The 21,150-nt window shown below is 40.8% G+C and overlaps 1 protein-coding gene across 5 annotated transcripts in view; it reads right to left on the bottom strand.

Annotated features, from left to right (window-relative positions):
- Window positions 1-21,150, bottom strand: part of ARHGAP27 (Rho GTPase activating protein 27) — a 120,669-nt gene that overhangs the window by 30,108 nt on the left and 69,411 nt on the right. For 4 of the 5 annotated variants that reach the window (XM_044296778.1, XM_044296777.1, XM_044296780.1 and 1 more), the window contains 3 exons: window positions 1,160-1,582; window positions 541-729; window positions 378-458 (listed from right to left, as the gene is read on the bottom strand). In XM_044296778.1, coding sequence (XP_044152713.1) covers window positions 378-458; window positions 541-729; window positions 1,160-1,582 — 693 coding nt within the window. Of the gene's footprint in view, window positions 1-377; window positions 459-540; window positions 730-1,159; window positions 1,583-9,172; window positions 9,320-21,150 lie in introns of those variants that run through there. The other variant, XM_044296781.1, reaches the window with a different exon arrangement.

Here is a 21,150-nt window from a genome sequence, read left to right as displayed (position 1 = left end):
TTTAAAACGTGAGTCAGAGATGATGGATATATCAGGAGTGTGATTTAAGAAAGATGGGGGATGTGAGGACAGTGACTCAGGGATGATGGAGATGTGAGAAGTGTTACCCAGGGATAATGGGTGAGAACTGTTACCCAGGGATGATGGAGATGGGAGAAGTGTCACCCAGAGATTATGATGATGTGAAGAGTGTGACCCAGGTATAACAGGTGATGTAAGGAGTATGACTCAAGGATGACAGAGGATGTGAAGAATAAGACCCAGAAATGATGGCAGATGTGAGAAGTTTGATTCAGGAATAATGGGGATCTACTGAGTGTGACCCAGAGGGGGGATGTAAGCAATGTAAATGGGGAATGTTGGGGTTGCTCACTGACCTCCGGCAGCTTCCACTGTGACATGGAACCATCTGAGGTATAAAAATATGTCTTCCCAAACTGGTCCTGAGACTGCACCCACTGCAATGAGAAGAGGGATTAACAGTGCATTTATCTGCAGAAAGTGGTCACAGTGGTGGTGGTGGGGGGTCGCAGTACTCACTTTGTCACCACTGTAGTTATTGATATACAGTTTCTGTCCATCCTTGATCTGACAGGACCAGCCTGAGAACTGACCATCTGCTGGGGATTGCTGGGGGGGAGGGGGAATATAATGTCCATCATAGTCGGCATCTGGGTATTTGTATATCGTGTCAGAATATTCAGGGTAATCGGCTTCTGGAGTCGGGGGCTGTGGACACAAATGAAGACAATGGTCTACCTTCCTTGACATATTACAGTAAGACAAGGCTGTACAAACAGAAAAAGCACTACAGTAGTTGTGAATTAAAGCCCAGAAATTACATTGTAATGGAAAGCTTGTAATTATAATGCCTATATTGTGTGAGATTATAAATAAGAGGCCCCAAAATAAGGCAAATTACAGGATTTCCCCCTGATGCGACTAGAGATGTTAAAGGCTTCATTACAAGGAACCCTCCACCCCCCGCATGAACAGACTTCACCATATACACTGATTGAGTCTTCTGCAACCATCTTCTTTGACTAAATCAATGATATTGGGGCATAGGTCTGTGAGCCATAATACAGACAGAAGCCATGCCACCTGCAGACTATTACTGGTGATGCACTGGGGGCAATCCACACACTTATATACAAACCCTTCTCTCCACTGATTCATAAGGGGAAAACATCGGCTTCTCCACTGGAAGATGCAGCTCACTCTCTGGCGGCTCCCAAGATGTCTCTCCTGTCACTGAATTGTAGAAGTAGAACTCTCCACTGGATTCATCAAAATGTTTCTCCCACTCTGCTTCTCCAGGCAGAGGACTCAGGGAGGTTGGAGAGATGGGTGACTGAAGTGCCTCCTCTGCTTGGTCAAAAGGACAATCCCAAGTAGTCTCTCCAGTAGCACAGTTGTAGTAAAATGCTTGTCCACTCCCCTTATCCGTGTGCGTCTCCCAGTCCTCTATGGTGCTGGAGGAGTAGCGCTCCAGAGAGAACGTTCTTTGCCTTGGCTCTTCACTACGAAAGTCTTCCAAGTTGGCATAGATGGGAGATAGAGCATCCTCTTCATTAACCACCTTCAAACAGAACAAGAAGAGTCAGTGGATGATAGCGCTACAGTGTCCTTACCCATGATTATATAACTAAGCACAAATTTTGCTGAGCTGAAGATGTAAGAGGGTCAGTAACTGTTCAGTTGCTGTAGAGTAACGTTGACCATGTGATGGTGGCAATACCATGTTCCACTGTTTAATTGTTATATGACTATTTACTGTAAAAATGCCAATAATGTGTTTAATATGTGATGAAGTGATATGTATGAGGTGACATATTACTTATGCCAATGTGAGATGCCAGAGTGGTACTTAAAAGGGTTTCCTGGATTTTGATACTGATGGCCTATTATCAGGGCCTCATGCAGACGACTGTATGTATTTTGCAGTCTGCAAAAAATGAATCTGCAAAAATACGAATGACGTCTGTGTACATTCCGTATTTTGAAAAATTGGAACAGCTGGCCCCTAATAGAACAGTCCTATCCTTGTCCGTGATGCGGACAATAATAGGACATGTTCAATTTTTTTTGCGGAACGGAAATACGGACATACGGAAACGGAATGCACATGGAGTACCTTCCTTTTTTTTTGTAGACCGATTGAAATGAATGGTTCCGTATACCGTCCGCAAAAAAAATGGCAGGGACACCTAAAGAAAATACGTTCATGTGCATGAGCCCTCAGATCTGCAGGGGCTTGCACCCTGCTGATCAGCTGTTAGCTTGTAGCCCCAGTGCTCCATTTATTGTGTAGTGGACGAGGCTGATTAGTACAGCAATGCCCCCATCCACTTCAATGGGAGCAGTTACCAGGAGGATAATGACCGTGTGAGCCATATACCCTAAGAGAGAATGTCAATGGGCACTGCAAATGTAAGTGTGTGAAGCCACACTGTATTTGGTGTAAACTTTACTGCATCTACTGAGAAATCAAACTGTATATTGTTGGCATGTAAGGGGTATTATTGCAATGCAGGCCGCAACAATTAGTCAGAGTAGGGGTCATGCCTAGTAGAGCTCTATTTTTCTCAACATGTTCCTGTAGTACATAATAGAGATGCCTAGATGGTCCTTTGTGATCAGAGCACACAAAAAGGAGAACGACTCAGCCACTAGTATAGAGAGCACCAGCTGCACTACATGGTGCCTAGCGAGCAAGTGGGAGCAAGTAATGCTCGCAAATTGGCACACTAACCTAGGGACCTAGGAGCAATAACACTATCAGCAAAGGAAAGCATTGAGCAGGGACAGCCAATGATATAGCTTCTAGCCCTTACACCCACAAGCATTTAAAGGACCTCTGGTGGACCAGATCAGGAGGAATGGACCAGCCAGCTCGCATAGAGAAAAACCTGTGTTGGGAGTGTTGTAACAGACTGTGCTTAGTAGAAACAATCATCTTGTGCAGGCAGATGTAACTGACAGTAGGACTGTGAGTGTGTATGTGTGCCTTGTAAAGAAGATCCATGGTCTGCGGTGTTTCTCAACTTCAGCCCACACAACCCCCCCGCCCCCCCAGCATATAATAGTACTGAGCAGCTGATATAGTTATTGTCGAGGCATTGGGACTCACCACAGGTATTCATTTTGTGGGATATTCTGAAATTATTACCTGCTGATGAGCTATTTACGAGGCCCTGGCACATGCATATACAATGTGAACTGGTTCGAGTAAAGGGATAGATCTCTACCGATGTTTTGTCCGGTACTATTAGCTGGATATTTCCCCCAGGGCAGCCAATAAATATATGCTGCGATATGTGTTCAGTGACAGCACCTCATTGCTCATCAGCATTTTTTTCCGTCATTGTCTCTTAAATAAGCTGAATACCTTCCCTGTGACTCATTCCCTGTGATAACAACTGTAAATAACTTTCCTCACCCATCAGCCAACTAACCAACTCAATGAAAGCAAAAGGAGTGAGAGGAGACACCAGGAGAAAAGGCTCCTCAAAAGATTGAAGAAAAACTATGTAAACGGAGGTGTGTCACCAAAAACAGTAGACACCAGGCAAAAGAAGTTGCCTCACAAGACAAAAAATACACTAGTGAAAAAAAGGAGTGTAAACAGAGTAGCGATCAGGGAAGAGAAGAAGCCTCACAGGCGAGAGGATATGACTTAAGAGAAGACACATCAGTGGCGAGATCATGGCAGAGTAATTTCTTAGAAGTAGAGAAGCGATTTTACAAGACAGAAGAATGCTAGAGAAAAGAAGGAGTCTCACCAAGCATCAGACACACTAGGGAAACAAAAGTGCTTCGAAAGACAGAAGAATCACTAGGTAACAGAAGAAGACAATCAACGAAAGAATAGTAGATACAACAGGAAACAAAGGAGCACAAACTTCAAGGATGTAATCACTAAAGGTACCTTTACACGAGGTGATGATCGGTACGACTGACACATGGACGAGTCATTTCTCGGTGTAGTGAACGTTTCAACAATGACCTTTTGCATTTATACAAGGCGAAATTTGAGTGGCGTGCAGTGATCGATTCCTGTTTACATGTATGAATTCGTTAACATCCAAAGATGATTTTTGTGTCCACACAAACGATTGAACCAATGAGAAATCTACCGATTGTCGGTTGTGACTCTATCGTTCATTGCTTTTACACTGCTCAATAATCGCGCACTTTTGGTCGATTTTATGAAAATTTACATGATAATTGGCTCGTGTAAAAGTACCTTTAGGAAAGAATTTAAGAACCCTCTGCAAGTTGCCTGAGATAAGGCCTTCATCCGCAGTCTTTGTACCATGCATAGGGTCAGGAAGATATGTCTTCAGTTCATTATCAGTCATTTCATGCAGAATATACAGTCCAGCCTATACAATTTTAATGACATATCTTATTTAACATGATTATAAACAAGAAAATGGCTGCACACCATTTTACATACAAACAATAGAGCTAAGAAATGGGGGTCATTCTGAATAAAAGTGGTACAATACCGACTATAAGTGAGTCAATGGAAGCTCTTAGCGCACATATTTGATCAAACGTGTGTTGGGCCCATCTACCAAGCGTCAAGGTGGCTCCGCAGATGGGTCCCTAACACTAAATATACTGCCTCTCTTCAGACTTACCTAAGCCTACAATATTCAGGGCAGTGTAGGAACCAGCTACATACGTACTCTGCTCAGAAGCCCCAGGTAGATGGGCGATCTTATTTAACATCTCTCATTTGCTACAATGAGCCTTAGGGCTCATTCAGACGGCCGTCTGTTTTGTTCCGCACCCGTTCCGCATTTCAATGGGGCCGCAACTGTGTGCTGTCCTCATCTGTTGTTCCGTTCCGCAAAAAAATATAGAGCATGTCCTATTCTTGCCCGCAATTGCGGACAAGAATGAGCCCTAATAAAGAACTCTCCCAAAGGGCTCATGCACATGACTGTATTTACCTTCAGAAAGATCATGTCTTATTCTGGTCTGTTTTGTGGACGAGAATAGCCATTTCTATTGATGGGAGTGAGAAAAATGTGGAATACACACAGAAGGTACAGTCGTGGCCAAAAGTTTTGAGAATGACACAAATATTAGTTTTCACAAAGTTTGCTGCTAAACTGCTTTTAGATCTTTGTTTCAATTGTAGTGAAATATAATTACACGCACTTCATACGTTTCAAAGGCTTTTATCGACAATTACATGACATTTATGCAAAGAGTCAGTATTTGCAGTGTTGGCCCTTCTTTTTCAGGACCTCTGCAATTCGACTGGGCATGCTCTCAATCAACTTCTGGGCCAATTCCTGACTGATAGCAATCCATTCTTTCATAATCACTTCTTGGAGTTTGTCAGAATTAGCGGGTTTTTGTTTGTCCACCCGCCTCTTGAGGATTGACCACAAGTTCTCAATGGGATTAAGATCTGGGGAGTTTCCAGGCCATGGACCCAAAATGTCAACGTTTTGGTCCCCGAGCCACTTAGTTATCACTTTTGCCTTATGGCACGGTGCTCCATTGTTGTTGGATTGTTGGAAGAAGTTGCTGTTGGAGGGTGTTTTGGTACCATTCTATATTCATGGCTGTGTTTTTGGGCAAAATTGTGAGTGAGCCCACTCCCTTGGATGAGAAGCAACCCCACACATGAATGGTCTCAGGATGCTTTACTGTTGGCATGACACAGGACTGATGGTAGCGCTCACCTTTTCTTCGCCGGACAAGCCTTTTTTCTGATGCCCCAAACAATCGGAAAGAGGCTTCATCGGAGAATATGACTGTTACGGTACCTGCACCCCCCCCCCAATAACGAGACCAAGCTCCACCTTGAGGGTAAAACACGAACACTTTATTGAGGGCTACCCGCCCGTATTTATACAGGTCCCCATCTGGTGTACACGCCCCTAGGGGCCCAGAAGGCAGACTGTGACACAGGACAGATACGTAGCACTCAGGACATTTTCTATGAGAGGGAGGCTAGGCATGAGTGGGATGACCCCCATGAGGTAGAGCAAGACCTGGCTCACCTAGCAACCCTGGAGTGGGAACTGGAGCAGGACTACCGAGATCTCTTCCACTCCATTGGGAAGGCTCAGCAGGACAGTAAGGTGACAGACCAAGATCCAGACCCATTCAGCTGGATAGATATTGTAGAGCGTTACTGGGAAGGACCCCAGGTGGCCGGTAGAGATGGGACCGAGGTCTCTCCACCGGTCCTGCAGGGAATTGGGAGCCCAGTCTCCATCCCCTAGCGGCAGGCTGAGTTACAGGGGGCAGAGACGGTCGGTCCTGTCCCCCAGCAGCAGATTGAGTTGTTGGGAATCGGGAGCCCAGTCTCCATCCCACAGCAACAGAAGGATTTGTTGGGAACTGGGAGCCTAGTCTCCATTCCCCAGCGGCAGCTTAACACACCAGGGGGAGACAGTAAGCCCCACAACTGTGCAGATGGGACAGTGGTCTCTGCACTTACAGCACAGGGGGTAGGGACAGTCGGTCCTGTCCCCCAGCAACAACCAGATCTCCAGCCATCTCCGCAGGGATACCAGGAGGAGGAGGTAAGCGAGCCCTCCCCTTCCCAGCTACTTCCCAACCGAGTTCTGGGGGCAGGGGATGAGCACTGCTTGACCCTCAACAGGGAGCCTTGTCTCGTTATTGGGGGGATTCCCTGTATGCTGTTGGAGACTGATTGCCAGGAGTGTAAGCTGACTGTACGCTTTTCCTGTTCGTCTGCTGGCAGCTATTCGCGAGGTTCCAGTTTGGAGTGATATTTTGTATCCAGTTCGGGAGGTTGGTGTTCTGCAGTAGCTGTGCCTGTCTCTCAGAAAGGGGCATATCGCCTAAACAGATTTTAACCCCTTGTCTGCTGAAACGGTCCGTTACAATGACTTTGCCCCAGTCCTCAGCAGCCCATTCACCATATTTTCTGCAGAAGATCAATCTGTCCCTGGTGTTTTTTTTGGAGATAAGTGGCTTCTTTGCTGCCCTTCTTGACACCAGGCCATCTTCCAAAAGTCTTTGCCTGACTGTGCATGCAGATGCGCTAACACCTGCCTGCTGCCATTCCTGAGCAAGCTCTGCACTGGTGGCACTCTGATCCCGCAGCTGAATCTTCTTTAGGAGATGATCCTGGCGCTTGCTGGACTTTCTTGGATGCCCTGAAGCCTTCTTAACAAGAATTGAACCTCTTTCTTTGAAGTTATTGATGTTCCTATAAATTGTTGATTGAGGTGCAATCTTAGTAGCCACAATATCCTTACCTGTGAAGCCATTTTTATGCAACGCAATGATGGCTGCAAGCGTTTCTTTGCAGGTCACCATGGTTAACAATGGAAGAACAATGATTTCAAGCATCACCCTCGTTTTAACAGGTCAAGTCTGCCATTTTAACCCAATCAGCCTGACATAATGATCTCCAGCCTTATGCTCATCAACATTCTCATCTGAGTTAACAAGACAATTAGTGAAATGCAGTGGAAAGGTTTTTTTGGGATTAATCTCATTTTCATGGCAAAGAAGGACTATGCAATTCATCTGATCACTCTTCATAACATTCTGGAGTATATGCAAATTGCTATTATAAAAACTTAAGCAGCAACTTTTCCAATTTCCAATATTTATGTAATTCTTAAAACTTTTGGCCACGACTGTATTCTTTTTTTGCTGATCAGTGATTTGCGGACTAAAATACTGATACAGTCGTGTGCTGAAAGCCTTGTCATCTACTGTTAGATAAAATAAATATAAAATTTTATGCCAAGCTCAAAAATAATAATACAGCAGTATCTTGAAAAACAGAGAACACTGGCAGCCCAAAGTAGGTGCTCCTGTATCTAACCCTTAGCTATGGCTGAAACCTCCCAAGTGTTTCCTTGTTGAAAGATAGAGCCTGTACTTCCATTGATGAGCTGACTGCCTAAAATCACCTTACTGTTATAAATGAGTTAAACTGCAGACAGACCGCACAGACATACCACACACTGCCTTCCTGTCAGAATAAACAGGATACATGTATTAGAGGAACTATGAGATCTTGCAACTTATAGAGCAGATAAAATGCAACTTTTTGCACCAGTCACTGAAGGTTCTATGATCACCCCTTAACAACTCCCGCAACATGATGGTATATATGAACGGGAGCTCAACTATCTTTAGAGGTATCAGTAGCTGCTGCACATCATTGTAAGTTACAATGGTAGACTCATTAACAACTTTCCAATATTTTTTGGTGCTCGAAAACCACAGGTTTACAAAACATGCAAACAAAATGCCTATGATACTCTATCTAAACATACTCACATAATGAGACATGGACCCTTACAGTCCTTGTACACACCCAATATGTGGTATGTATAGACTGCTGAGAGTCTTGGTTACCCAGAGGGTTAAACCATACAGATGATATGGAGCCTTTGGAGAGAGTAAGGGCAGCCCTGGCTGGTGCCACCTCTTCCATGTTGCACATTGTTGTGTTCCTGTACACTTGCAATTGTTGGATAAGGAGTGAGGAGGACATCTTTGCACAAGGATCATGTAGCCCGAATGTCCTGTCAGCTCCTCATGTTTTCAGTGGATAGAGGTTCATGTGAGTTCATTAGCACTACCTAACTCAATCTAAGAGATGCTCCAACCTTACATCTGTCTGATGCATTTGTGATTTCTATATTTGTTGACTTCTATTACATGAAGTCTTATATTGGTGGCAGAAGAGAAGAAGAAATATACTATATATTAAGTGGGTGAAAAAGGAAGATCTTCCCACCACACAGAAAATCACAGACAGAAATTTTTCATTATTGTGCTACCAAGATTTTAGATGTCAGTCATGGACTCGGTGGCCTGGGGTGCATAAATAAAATAATCCAGGTATAATATATGAAGATGTCATGTCAACACCACTTCACATTATCGATGATATAGTGTGAGAGAGCCTATATGGACAGGTAGCAACTAAGAAGAAACTCAGAGAACCTGGAGAAGATAGCATACATTACATAAAGCTACTGAGCGGCACAGACTACATGTCTCATTACTGCGATACATGCATGTGACACTTTAAATGTGAAGGAAAGGGGTGGATTAACACTGACTGGCAGTCATCAGCAGGCTCCCTAACTTCTCCAGAGGTCCTTTGTGCTGCTGACCACAAACAAATAAGAAGCCCCAGGCCTACCTCAGGTGTTCTGGGTGGGCTTGGCTGCCTCTTCCGTGTTTTCCTGGACTTTTTGCTAAAGAAATCCATCATGGTCTCCTCTCCCTACATAGGCAGTACACATATCTGAGAACGTATGCACATAGTTATTCTGAGCAGCTACAGAGCTGATATCAGAGAAAAAAAAGAACTAGAAGTAGTTGTGAAAAGCCTTGCACATTTCCTGTGTGAGGTGGAGGAAGGAAACTTCTTAGTGAAGGAAGATCAGGTGGCTTGTCTATAGGTTCAAGAGAACAGACAATGACCCTCCACAGTGTACTCCACTGCTGTACATTCTAGTTCCATTCAGGGCTTATGGAGACCATTTACAGATTACAGCCAGGGCAAGAAAGATTCTGTCTCCAGTGAGACTTTCTTCTGTACTACCAGAGACGTCTCCTTCTCTCCAGTCCATGCTTCTCTGTCTCTAGCAACTCTTCCTTCAGTGACAGTAAGAGACTTCTCTTTTCACATCCTTGTTTCTCTGGCTCTCCTTGTTGTTCTACTCCAGTTCATTCAAGAAATGACCTCCTTTTGGCGCTAGTTACCCCAGGATATATAAAAAGATTCCCCTGTACAATAGAGCCACTTGGAACTTGTTCCCAAATTGCCTGAAGTGCCTAGACCTGCAATGTACTCCTTGTGGTCCTATCTGGTACTGCCATCTGGATAAACTTCTTAATTCAGTCCCCTAGTCCAGATTAGAGGTACTGTAGATTTTAATTTCTTGTGTCCAGCTGACATGGAAGGGAGGGGGGGGGGGTGGATTATGACCCCTTGTGTCCAATGTCTGTAGGAGAGAAGGATAATAATACTTTGAGATTGGTGGATGTGGGGGAAGGGGGCGGTTGATGGGCTGGAGGAAGAGATTATATTTCCTTGTGCTCCGTCGTGTGGGTTTGAATAGGTGTTAGTGCATCATGTTCAATGGGTGTAGTCACCTTGAGAAACGGAAAAAAATATCTTAACTCCTTCAAGGCAGATACCCTAGAGACAGAATGAAGGTCTGAAAGATGCTGCAGCTTCACGGACACCAGAGATGTCCACACAAGGATTAGACAGAAGTCAATGATACAACAGCTGCAGGAATGAATATATCAGACTAGATATTGAGGAAGACACAAGGACTCCAAAAGTATCATGTTTACAATGAACTGCACAGGCAGAATGATGTCACAGTACTGCAAATAAGGCTCACATATTACAACAGTATGATGATACACATGGTGAAATAGAGAAATGAATCATGTCACAGCTCAGAAATAATGCAAAAAGTAATGCACTCTTCCATGGTCCTTATAAATCACTAACTGCCTATTAGTTATTTGGGCTCCATAACAGCCTGCTACCCTGTTGGTTACACCTAAGGCTGGACAAGATGGAAAACTTCAGCACGCAACTAAAAAACACAGAAACCTCTGATACTTGGCCTCTGACAACCCAGAAGCCTCCAACATAACGCCAGACAAGACTGAAACTCAAGCACATGGCTGGACAAAATGGAAACCAGCACAGGGTCAAACGAGATGAAAACGTCCAGAACACAGGCATACAACATGAAGACAACAAGCATGAAGACACAAAATAACATGTTCCAGGACACAGTCAAATGAGACAGAAACCTTCGGCATGTGGCCTGCCCAAAATTAAAAATTCTCTAATACCGCAAGCATGGGTTCTTATACCTCGTCTACTACAGAGCTGCTAACCTCTGAACTGTGTCTAGAGGTCAGAAACTGATAGGCTGATAAGTGATTAGTGTTTACAGGTCAAGTACTGATGATGAAGCTCATAAGTATTCAGTGTCTATAGGTCAGATACTGATACAATGAAGCTGATAAATGATTAGCATCTATAGATCGGATATTGATGGATAAAGTTAATAACTGATCCACATCTATAGGTTAGATACTGATATGATGACATTGAAAACTGATCTATGTTTACAGGATATTAAGCTACTAAACCATGACTATAGGTTAGATACTGATATGATGAAGCAGATAAGTGTCCTGTGTCTATAGGTTAGATACTGATATGATGAAGCAGATAAGTGACCTGTGTCTATAGGTTAGATACTGATATGATGAAGCAGATAAGTGACCTGTGTCTATAAGTTAGATACTGATATGATGAAGCTGATAAGTGTCCTGTGTCTATAGGTTAGATACTGATACGATGAAGCAGATAAGTGTCCTGTGTCTATAGGTTAGATACTGATACGATGAAGCAGATAAGTGACCTGTGTCTATAGGTTAGATACTGATACGATGAAGCAGATAAGTGACCTGTGTCTATATGTTAGATACTGATATGATGAAGCAGATAAGTGACCCGTGTCAGAGGAAGCCCTAAATCCTCTTCTATATAACCATGTGGGTGTCACATAAATTTTGTGCAAAATATTGAATTGTACCACAATGTGGTTAAAATTGTGTGAAACCAGTTTTAGGCTTTCCCCTATATTCTCCCAGTTTGGTGAGCCCACCTCTAAAAGAAGAGAGGAACAGGCTCTCTGTCCTGGAGAGAGAACATCAAAAAAAAAAATTATGCATTAAGTATCTATAACAGTGCGATAGTTTAATTCTCATAACAGTTTTCTTACTAATTAAGTCGTGTAAAAATACAGGGGTATCTATAAAAAAAGGTGACTGTTCAAAGTGCTATAGAGTGCTAACCTCAGTTGAAAATATGCAAACCAAGCCACCTCACCTAACTTTGCCCTTAATTCCATAAGGGACAAGATTTGTCCACTACTAACTACTTGATGTAAGTACTGCACATTTTTGGTCCTCCAGTACTGGCGGCAGCTTGAGTCATTTAGATTGAGAAGTTTTGTGTTATGCCATAATGGGGTGCAAATAAGCGAGGCCTTAACTCCACACTAACTCCTTATGAGAGACCAAGTCTTCATAGCCATTCTGCAGAAAAATGTGTACCCGCTCAGTGTATTTAATAGATAATCAGATTCCAGTACGGTGAAAAAATCGGAAAAACCTGCATCTTTCACCACTTTACTGCAGAAGGGACTATTTTGCCAATCATTAAAAAGGCAGAGTTGGGAGACCACAAAGTAGCCCCTAAAGTAGGGGAGGTTAAGACCTCCTCGACTATAGGGCATAGAAAAATATAGTGCCATCAGTCTCACACGCTTCCTCCCCCATAATAAATCATTGAGTATCCGCTCTATCAGTCTGAAATACTTGTCTGGAATCCATATAGGCGAATTGCGGAGGACATAAAGAACCTAGGGCAGCACTACCATTTTTATCAATGAAATTCTGTCCGCTCTTGCTAGCAGAATTTTTTGCCATATCTTAATTTTCGCTCTTAACTTCATCAACAAAGGAATCAAGTTAAGTTGTAGACATTCCTGAAGTTTAGCGGAAACTATTATACCCAGGTACTTTATTGAATCAGAGATCATTAACTGATTATTAAATTCGCCTCGCAACTCGTCTATAGAGAGGAGGACGGTCTTCTCCCAATTGATCTCGAGTCCAGATAGATCGGAAAAGTGATTGACCAGGTCCATTATACGAGGGAGAGTAGTATCTGTTTGATAGATAAAAACCAAAATATCATCTGCATAAAGGGATACACGGTCATGCTTCCCCATTATGCCAAAACCAGCCACCTCCGGATCTTGTCTTATCATAACCGCTAAAGGCTCAATATAAATATTGAACAAAAGGGGGGAGAGGGGACAGCCCTGGTGAGTGCCTCTTCCCATAGTAAAGCTCTCTGTCATTAAATCATTGATCTGATGAAGCAGATAAGTGTCCTGTGTCTATAGGTTAGAAACTGATATGATGAAGCAGATAAGTGTCCTGTGTCTATAGGCTAGATACTGATATGATGAAGCAGATAAGTGTCCTGTGTCTGTAGGTTAGGTACTGATATGATGAAGCAGATAAGTGACCTGTGTCTATAGGTTAGATACTGATATGATGAAGCAGATAAATGACCTGTGTCTATAGGTTAGATACTGATATGATGAAGCAGATAAGTGTCCTGTGTCTATAGGTTAGATACTGATATGATGAAGCAGATAAGTGACCTGTGTCTATAGGTTAGATACTGATATGATGAAGCAGATAAGTGACCTGTGTCTATAGGTTAGATACTGATATGATGAAGGAGATAAGTGACCTGTGTCTATAGGTTAGATACTGATATGATGAAGCAGATAAGTGACCTGTGTCTATAGGTTAGATACTGATATGATGAAGCTGATATGTGACCTGTGTCTATAGGTTAGATACTGATATGATGAAGCTGATAAGTGACCCGTGTCTATAGGTTAGATATTGATATGATAAAGCAGAAAAGTGACCTGTGTCTATAGGTTAGATACTGATATGATAAAGGTAATAAGTGACCTGTGTCTATAGGTTAGATATTGATATGATGAAGCAGATAAGTGTCCTGTGCCTATAGGTTAGATACTGATATGATGAAGCAGATAAGTGACCTGTGTCTATAGGTTAGATACTGATATGATGAAGCTGATAAGTGACCCGTGTCTATAGGTTAGATATTGATATGATGAAGCAGAAAAGTGACCTGTGTCTATAGGTTAGATACTGATATGATGAAGCTGATAAGTGACCCGTGTCTATAGGTTAGATATTGATATGATGAAGCAGATAAGTGACCTGTGTCTATAGGTTAGATACTGATATGATGAAGCTGATAAGTGACCCGTGTCTATAGGTTAGATATTGGTATGATGAAGCAGATAAGTGACCTGTGTCTGTAGGTTAGATACTGATATGATGAAGGAGATAAGTGACCTGTGTCTATAGGCTAGATACTGATATGATGAAGCAGATAAGTGTCCTGTGTCTATAGGTTAGATACTGATATGATGAAGGAGATAAGTGACCTGTGTCTATAGGGTAGATACTGATATGATGAAGCAGATAAGTGACCTGTGTCTGTAGGTTAGGTACTGATATGATGAAGCAGATAAGTGACCTGTGTCTATAGGTTAGATACTGATATGATGAAGCAGATAAATGACCTGTGTCTATAGGTTAGATACTGATACGATGAAGCAGATAAGTGTCCTGTGTCTATAGGTTAGATACTGATATGATGAAGCAGATAAGTGACCTGTGTCTATAGGTTAGATACTGATATGATGAAGCAGATAAGTGACCTGTGTCTATAGGTTAGATACTGATATGATGAAGGAGATAAGTGACCTGTGTCTGTAGGTTAGATACTGATATGATGAAGCTGATAAGTGACCTGTCTATAGGTTAGATACTGATATGATAAAGGTGATAAGTGACCTGTGTCTATAGGTTAGATACTGATATGATGAAGCAGATAAGTGACCTGTGTCTATAGGTTAGATACTGATATGATAAAGGTGATGAGTGACCTGTGTCTATAGGTTAGATACTGATATGATGAAGCAGATAAGTGACCTGTGTCTATAGGTTAGATACTGATATGATAAAGGTGATAAGTGACCTGTGTCTATAGGTTAGATACTGATATGATGAAGCAGATAAGTGACCTGTGTCTATAGGTTAGATACTGATATGATGAAGGAGATAAGTGACCTGTGTCTGTAGGTTAGATACTGATATGATGAAGCTGATAAGTGACCTGTCTATAGGTTAGATACTGATATGATAAAGGTGATAAGTGACCTGTGTCTATAGGTTAGATACTGATATGATGAAGCAGATAAGTGACCTGTGTCTATAGGTTAGATACTGATATGATAAAGGTGATGAGTGACCTGTGTCTATAGGTTAGATACTGATATGATGAAGCAGAAAAGTGTCCTGTGCCTATAGGTTAGATACTGATATGATGAAACTGATAAGTGACCCGTGTCTATAGGTTAGATATTGATATGATGAAGCAGATAAGTGACCTGTGTTTATAGGTTAGATACTGATATGATGAAGCAGATAAGTGACCTGTGTCTATAGGTTAGATACTGATATGATGAAGCTGATAAGTGACCCGTGTCTATAGGTTAGATATTGATATGATGAAGCAGATAAGTGTCCTGTGCCTATAGGTTAGATACTGATATGATGAAGCAGATAAGTGACCTGTGTCTATAGGTTAGATACTGATATGATGAAGCTGATAAGTGACCCGTGTCTATAGGTTAGATATTGATATGATGAAGCAGAAAAGTGACCTGTGTCTATAGGTTAGATACTGATATGATGAAGCTGATAAGTGACCTGTGTCTATAGGTTAGATACTGATATGATAAAGGTAATAAGTGACCTGTGTCTATAGGTTAGATATTGATATGATGAAGCAGATAAGTGTCCTGTGCCTATAGGTTAGTTACTGATATGATGAAGCAGATAAGTGACCTGTGTCTATAGGTTAGATACTGATATGATTAAGCTGATAAGTGACCCGTGTCTATAGGTTAGATATTGATATGATGAAGAAGAAAAGTGACCTGTGTCTGTAGGTTAGATACTGATATGATGAAGCAGATAAGTGACCTGTATCTATAGGTTAGATACTGATATGATGACATTGAAAACTGATCTATGTTTACAGGATATTATTAAGCTACTAAACCATGACTATAGGTTAGATACTGATATGATGAAGCAGATAAGTGACCTGTGTCTATAGGTTAGATACTGATATGATGAAGCAGATAAATGACCTGTGTCTATAGGTTAGATACTGATATGATGAAGCTGATAAGTGTTCTGTGTCTATAGGTTAGATACTGATATGATGAAGCAGATAAGTGACCTGTGTCTATAGGTTAGATACTGATATGATAAAGCAGATAAGTGAACTGTGTCTATAGGTTAGATACTGATATGATGAAGGAGATAAGTGACCTGTGTCTATAGGTTAGATACTGATATGATGAAGCTGATAAGTGACCTGTGTCTATAGGTTAGATACTGATATGATGAAGCAGATAAATGACCTGTGTCTATAGTTTAGATACTGATATGATGAAGCTGATAAGTGTTCTGTGTCTCTAGGTTAGATACTGATATGATGAAGCAGATAAGTGACCTGTGTCTATAGGTTAGATACTGATATGATAAAGCAGATAAGTGACCTGTGTCTATAGGTTAGATACTGATATGATGAAGGAGATAAGTGACCTGTGTCTATAGGTTAGATACTGATATGATGAAGCTGATAAGTGACCTGTCTATAGGTTAGATACTGATATGATAAAGGTGATAAGTGACCTGTGTCTATAGGTTAGATACTGATATGATGAAGCAGATAAGTGACCTGTGTCTATAGGTTAGATACTGATATGATAAAGGTGATGAGTGACCTGTGTCTATAGGTTAGATACTGATATGATGAAGCAGAAAAGTGTCCTGTGCCTATAGGTTAGATACTGATATGATGAAGCTGATAAGTGACCCGTGTCTATAGGTTAGATATTGATATGATGAAGCAGATAAGTGACCTGTGTCTATAGGTTAGATACTGATATGATGAAGCAGATAAGTGACCTGTGTCTATAGGTTAGATACTGATATGATGAAGCTGATAAGTGACCCGTGTCTATAGGTTAGATATTGATATGATGAAGCAGATAAGTGTCCTGTGTCTCTAGGTTAGATACTGATATGATGAAGCAGATAAGTGACCTGTGTCTATAGGTTAGATACTGATATGACAAAGGTGATAAGTGACCTGTGTCTATAGGTTAGATACTGATATGATGAAGCAGATAAGTGACCTGTGTCTATAGGTTAGATACTGATACGATGAAGGTGATAAGTGTCCTGTATCTATAGGTTAGATACGGATATGATGAAGCAGATAAGTGACCTGTGTCTATAGGTTAGATACTGATACGATGAAGCAGATAAGTGACCTGTGTCTATAGGTTAGATACTGATATGATGAAGGAGATAAGTGACCTGTGTCTGTAGGTTAGATACTGATATGATGAAGCAGATAAGTGACCTGTGTCTATAGGTTAGATACTGATATGATGAAGCAGATAAGTGACCTGTGTCTATAGGTTAGATACTGATATGATGAAGCTGATATGTGACCTGTGTCTATAGGTTAGATACTGATATGATGAAGCTGATAAGTGACCCGTGTCTATAGGTTAGATATTGATATGATGAAGCAGAAAAGTGACCTGTGTCTATAGGTTAGATACTGATATGATAAAGGTAATAAGTGACCTGTGTCTATAGGTTAGATATTGATATGATGAAGCAGATAAGTGTCCTGTGCCTATAGGTTAGATACTGATATGATGAAGCAGATAAGTGACCTGTGTCTATAGGTTAGATACTGATATGATGAAGCTGATAAGTGACCCGTGTCTATAGGTTAGATATTGATATGATGAAGCAGAAAAGTGACCTGTGTCTGTAGGTTAGATACTGATATGATGAAGGAGATAAGTGACCTGTGTCTATAGGCTAGATACTGATATGATGAAGCAGATAAGTGTCCTGTGTCTATAGGCTAGATACTGATATGATGAAGCAGATAAGTGACCTGTGTCTGTAGGTTAGGTACTGATATGATGAAGCAGATAAGTGACCTGTGTCTATAGGTTAGATACTGATATGATGAAGCAGATAAATGACCTGTGTCTATAGGTTAGATACTGATATGATGAAGGAGATAAGTGACCTGTGTCTGTAGGTTAGATACTGATATGATGAAGCAGATAAGTGACCTGTGTCTATAGGTTAGATACTGATATGATGAAGCTGATATGTGACCTGTGTCTATAGGTTAGATACTGATATGATGAAGCTGATAAGTGACCCGTGTCTATAGGTTAGATATTGATATGATGAAGCAGAAAAGTGACCTGTGTCTATAGGTTAGATACTGATATGATAAAGGTAATAAGTGACCTGTGTCTATAGGTTAGATATTGATATGATGAAGCAGATAAGTGTCCTGTGCCTATAGGTTAGATACTGATATGATGAAGCAGATAAGTGACCTGTGTCTATAGGTTAGATACTGATATGATGAAGCTGATAAGTGACCCATGTCTATAGGTTAGATATTGATATGATGAAGCAGAAAAGTGACCTGTGTCTGTAGGTTAGATACTGATATGATGAAGGAGATAAGTGACCTGTGTCTATAGGCTAGATACTGATATGATGAAGCAGATAAGTGTCCTGTGTCTATAGGCTAGATACTGATATGATGAAGCAGATAAGTGACCTGTGTCTGTAGGTTAGATACTGATATGATGAAGCAGATAAGTGTCCTGTGTCTATAGGCTAGATACTGATATGATGAAGCAGATAAGTGTCCTGTGTCTGTAGGTTAGGTACTGATATGATGAAGCAGATAAGTGACCTGTGTCTATAGGTTAGATACTGTTATGATGAAGCAGATAAATGACCTGTGTCTATAGGTTAGATACTGATATGATGAAGCAGATAAGTGTCCTGTGTCTATAGGTTAGATACTGATATGATGAAGCAGATAAGTGACCTGTGTCAATAGGTTAGATACTGATATGATGAAGCAGATAAGTGACCTGTGTCTATAGGTTAGATACTGATATGATGAAGCAGATAAGTGACCTGTGTCTATAGGTTAGATACTGATATGATGAAGGAGATAAGTGACCTGTGTCTGTAGGTTAGATACTGATATGATGAAGCAGATAAGTGACCTGTGTCTATAGGTTAGATACTGATATGATGAAGCTGATAAGTGACCTGTGTCTATAGGTTAGATACTGATATGATAAAGGTAATAAGTGACCTGTGTCTATAGGTTAGATATTGATATGATGAAGCAGATAAGTGTCCTGTGCCTATAGGTTAGATACTGATATGATGAAGCAGATAAGTGACCTGTGTCTATAGGTTAGATACTGATATGATTAAGCTGATAAGTGACCCGTGTCTATAGGTTAGATATTGATATGATGAAGCAGAAAAGTGACCTGTGTCTGTAGGTTAGATACTGATATGATGAAGGAGATAAGTGACCTGTGTCTATAGGTTAGATACTGATATGATGACATTGAAAACTGATCTATGTTTACAGGATATTATTAAGCTACTAAACCATGACTATAGGTTAGATACTGATATGATGAAGCAGATAAGTGACCTGTGTCTATAGGTTAGATACTGATATGATGAAGCAGATAAATGACCTGTGTCTATAGGTTAGATACTGATATGATGAAGCTGATAAGTGTTCTGTGTCTATAGGTTAGATACTGATATGATGAAGCAGATAAGTGACCTGTGTCTATAGGTTAGATACTGATATGATAAAGCAGATAAGTGAACTGTGTCTATAGGTTAGATACTGATATGATGAAGGAGATAAGTGACCTGTGTCTATAGGTTAGATACTGATATGATGAAGCTGATAAGTGACCTGTCTATAGGTTAGATACTGATATGATAAAGGTGATAAGTGACCTGTGTCTATAGGTTAGATACTGATATGATGAAGCAGATAAGTTACCTGTGTCTATAGGTTAGATACTGATATGATAAAGGTGATGAGTGACCTGTGTCTATAGGTTAGATACTGATATGATGAAGCAGAAAAGTGTCCTGTGCCTATAGGTTAGATACTGATATGATGAAGCTGATAAGTGACCCGTGTCTATAGGTTAGATATTGATATGATGAAGCAGATAAGTGACCTGTGTCTATAGGTTAGATACTGATATGATGAAGCAGATAAGTGACCTGTGTCTATAGGTTAGATACTGATATGATGAAGCTGATAAGTGACCCGTGTCTATAGGTTAGATATTGATATGATGAAGCAGATAAGTGTCCTGTGTCTATAGGTTAGATACTGATATGATGAAGCAGATAAGTGACCTGTGTCTATAGGTTAGATACTGATATGACAAAGGTGATAAGTGACCTGTGTCTATAGGTTAGATACTGATATGATGAAGCAGATAAGTGACCTGTGTCTATAGGTTAGATACTGATACGATGAAGGTGATAAGTGTCCTGTATCTATAGGTTAGATACGGATATGATGAAGCAGATAAGTGACCTGTGTCTATAGGTTAGATACTGATACGATGAAGCAGATAAGTGACCTGTGTCTATAGGTTAGATACTGATATGATGAAGCACATAAATGTCCTGTGTCTATAGGTTAGATACTGATATGATGAAGGAGATAAGTGTCCTGTATCTATAGGTTAGATACGGATATGATGAAGCAGATAAGTGACCTGTGTCTATAGGTTAGATACTGATATGATGAAGCAGATAAGTGACCTGTGTCTATAGGTTAGATACTGATATGATGAAGCAGATAAGTGTCCTGTGTCTATAGGTTAGATACTGATATGATAAAGCAGATAAGTGACCTATGTCTGTAGGTTAGATACTGATATGATGAAGCTGATAAGTGACCCGTGTCTATAGGTTAGATACTGATATGATGAAGAAGATAAGTGACCTGTGTCTATAGGTTATATACTGATATGATAAAGGTGATAAGTGACCTGTGTCTATAGGTTAGATACTGATATGATAAAGGTGATAAGTGACCTGTGTCTATAGGTTAGATACTGATATGATGAAGCAGATAAGTGACCTGTGTCTATAGGTTAGATACTGATACAATGAAGGTGATAAGTGTCCTGTATCTATAGGTTAGATACTGATATGATGAAGCAGATAAGTGTCCTGTATCTATAGGTTAGATACTGATATGATGAAGCAGATAAGTGACCTGTGTCTATAGGTTAGATACTGATATGATGAAGCAGATAAGTGACCTGTGTCTGTAGGTTAGATACTTATATGATGAAGCAGATAAGTGACCTGTGTCTATAGGTTAGATACTGATATGATGACATTGAAAACTGATCTATGCTTACAGGATATTATTAAGCTACTAAACCATGACTATAGGTTATATACTGATATGCTGAAGCAGATAAGTGACCTGTGTCTATAGGTTAGATACTGATATGATGAAGCAGA

Source organism: Bufo gargarizans, chromosome 6 (genome assembly GCF_014858855.1).
Source record: "Bufo gargarizans isolate SCDJY-AF-19 chromosome 6, ASM1485885v1, whole genome shotgun sequence".
Lineage (NCBI taxonomy): Eukaryota > Metazoa > Chordata > Amphibia > Anura > Bufonidae > Bufo > Bufo gargarizans.
The sequence above is the reverse complement of the archived record's forward strand: the minus strand, read 5'-3'. Positions and strand labels throughout refer to the sequence as shown.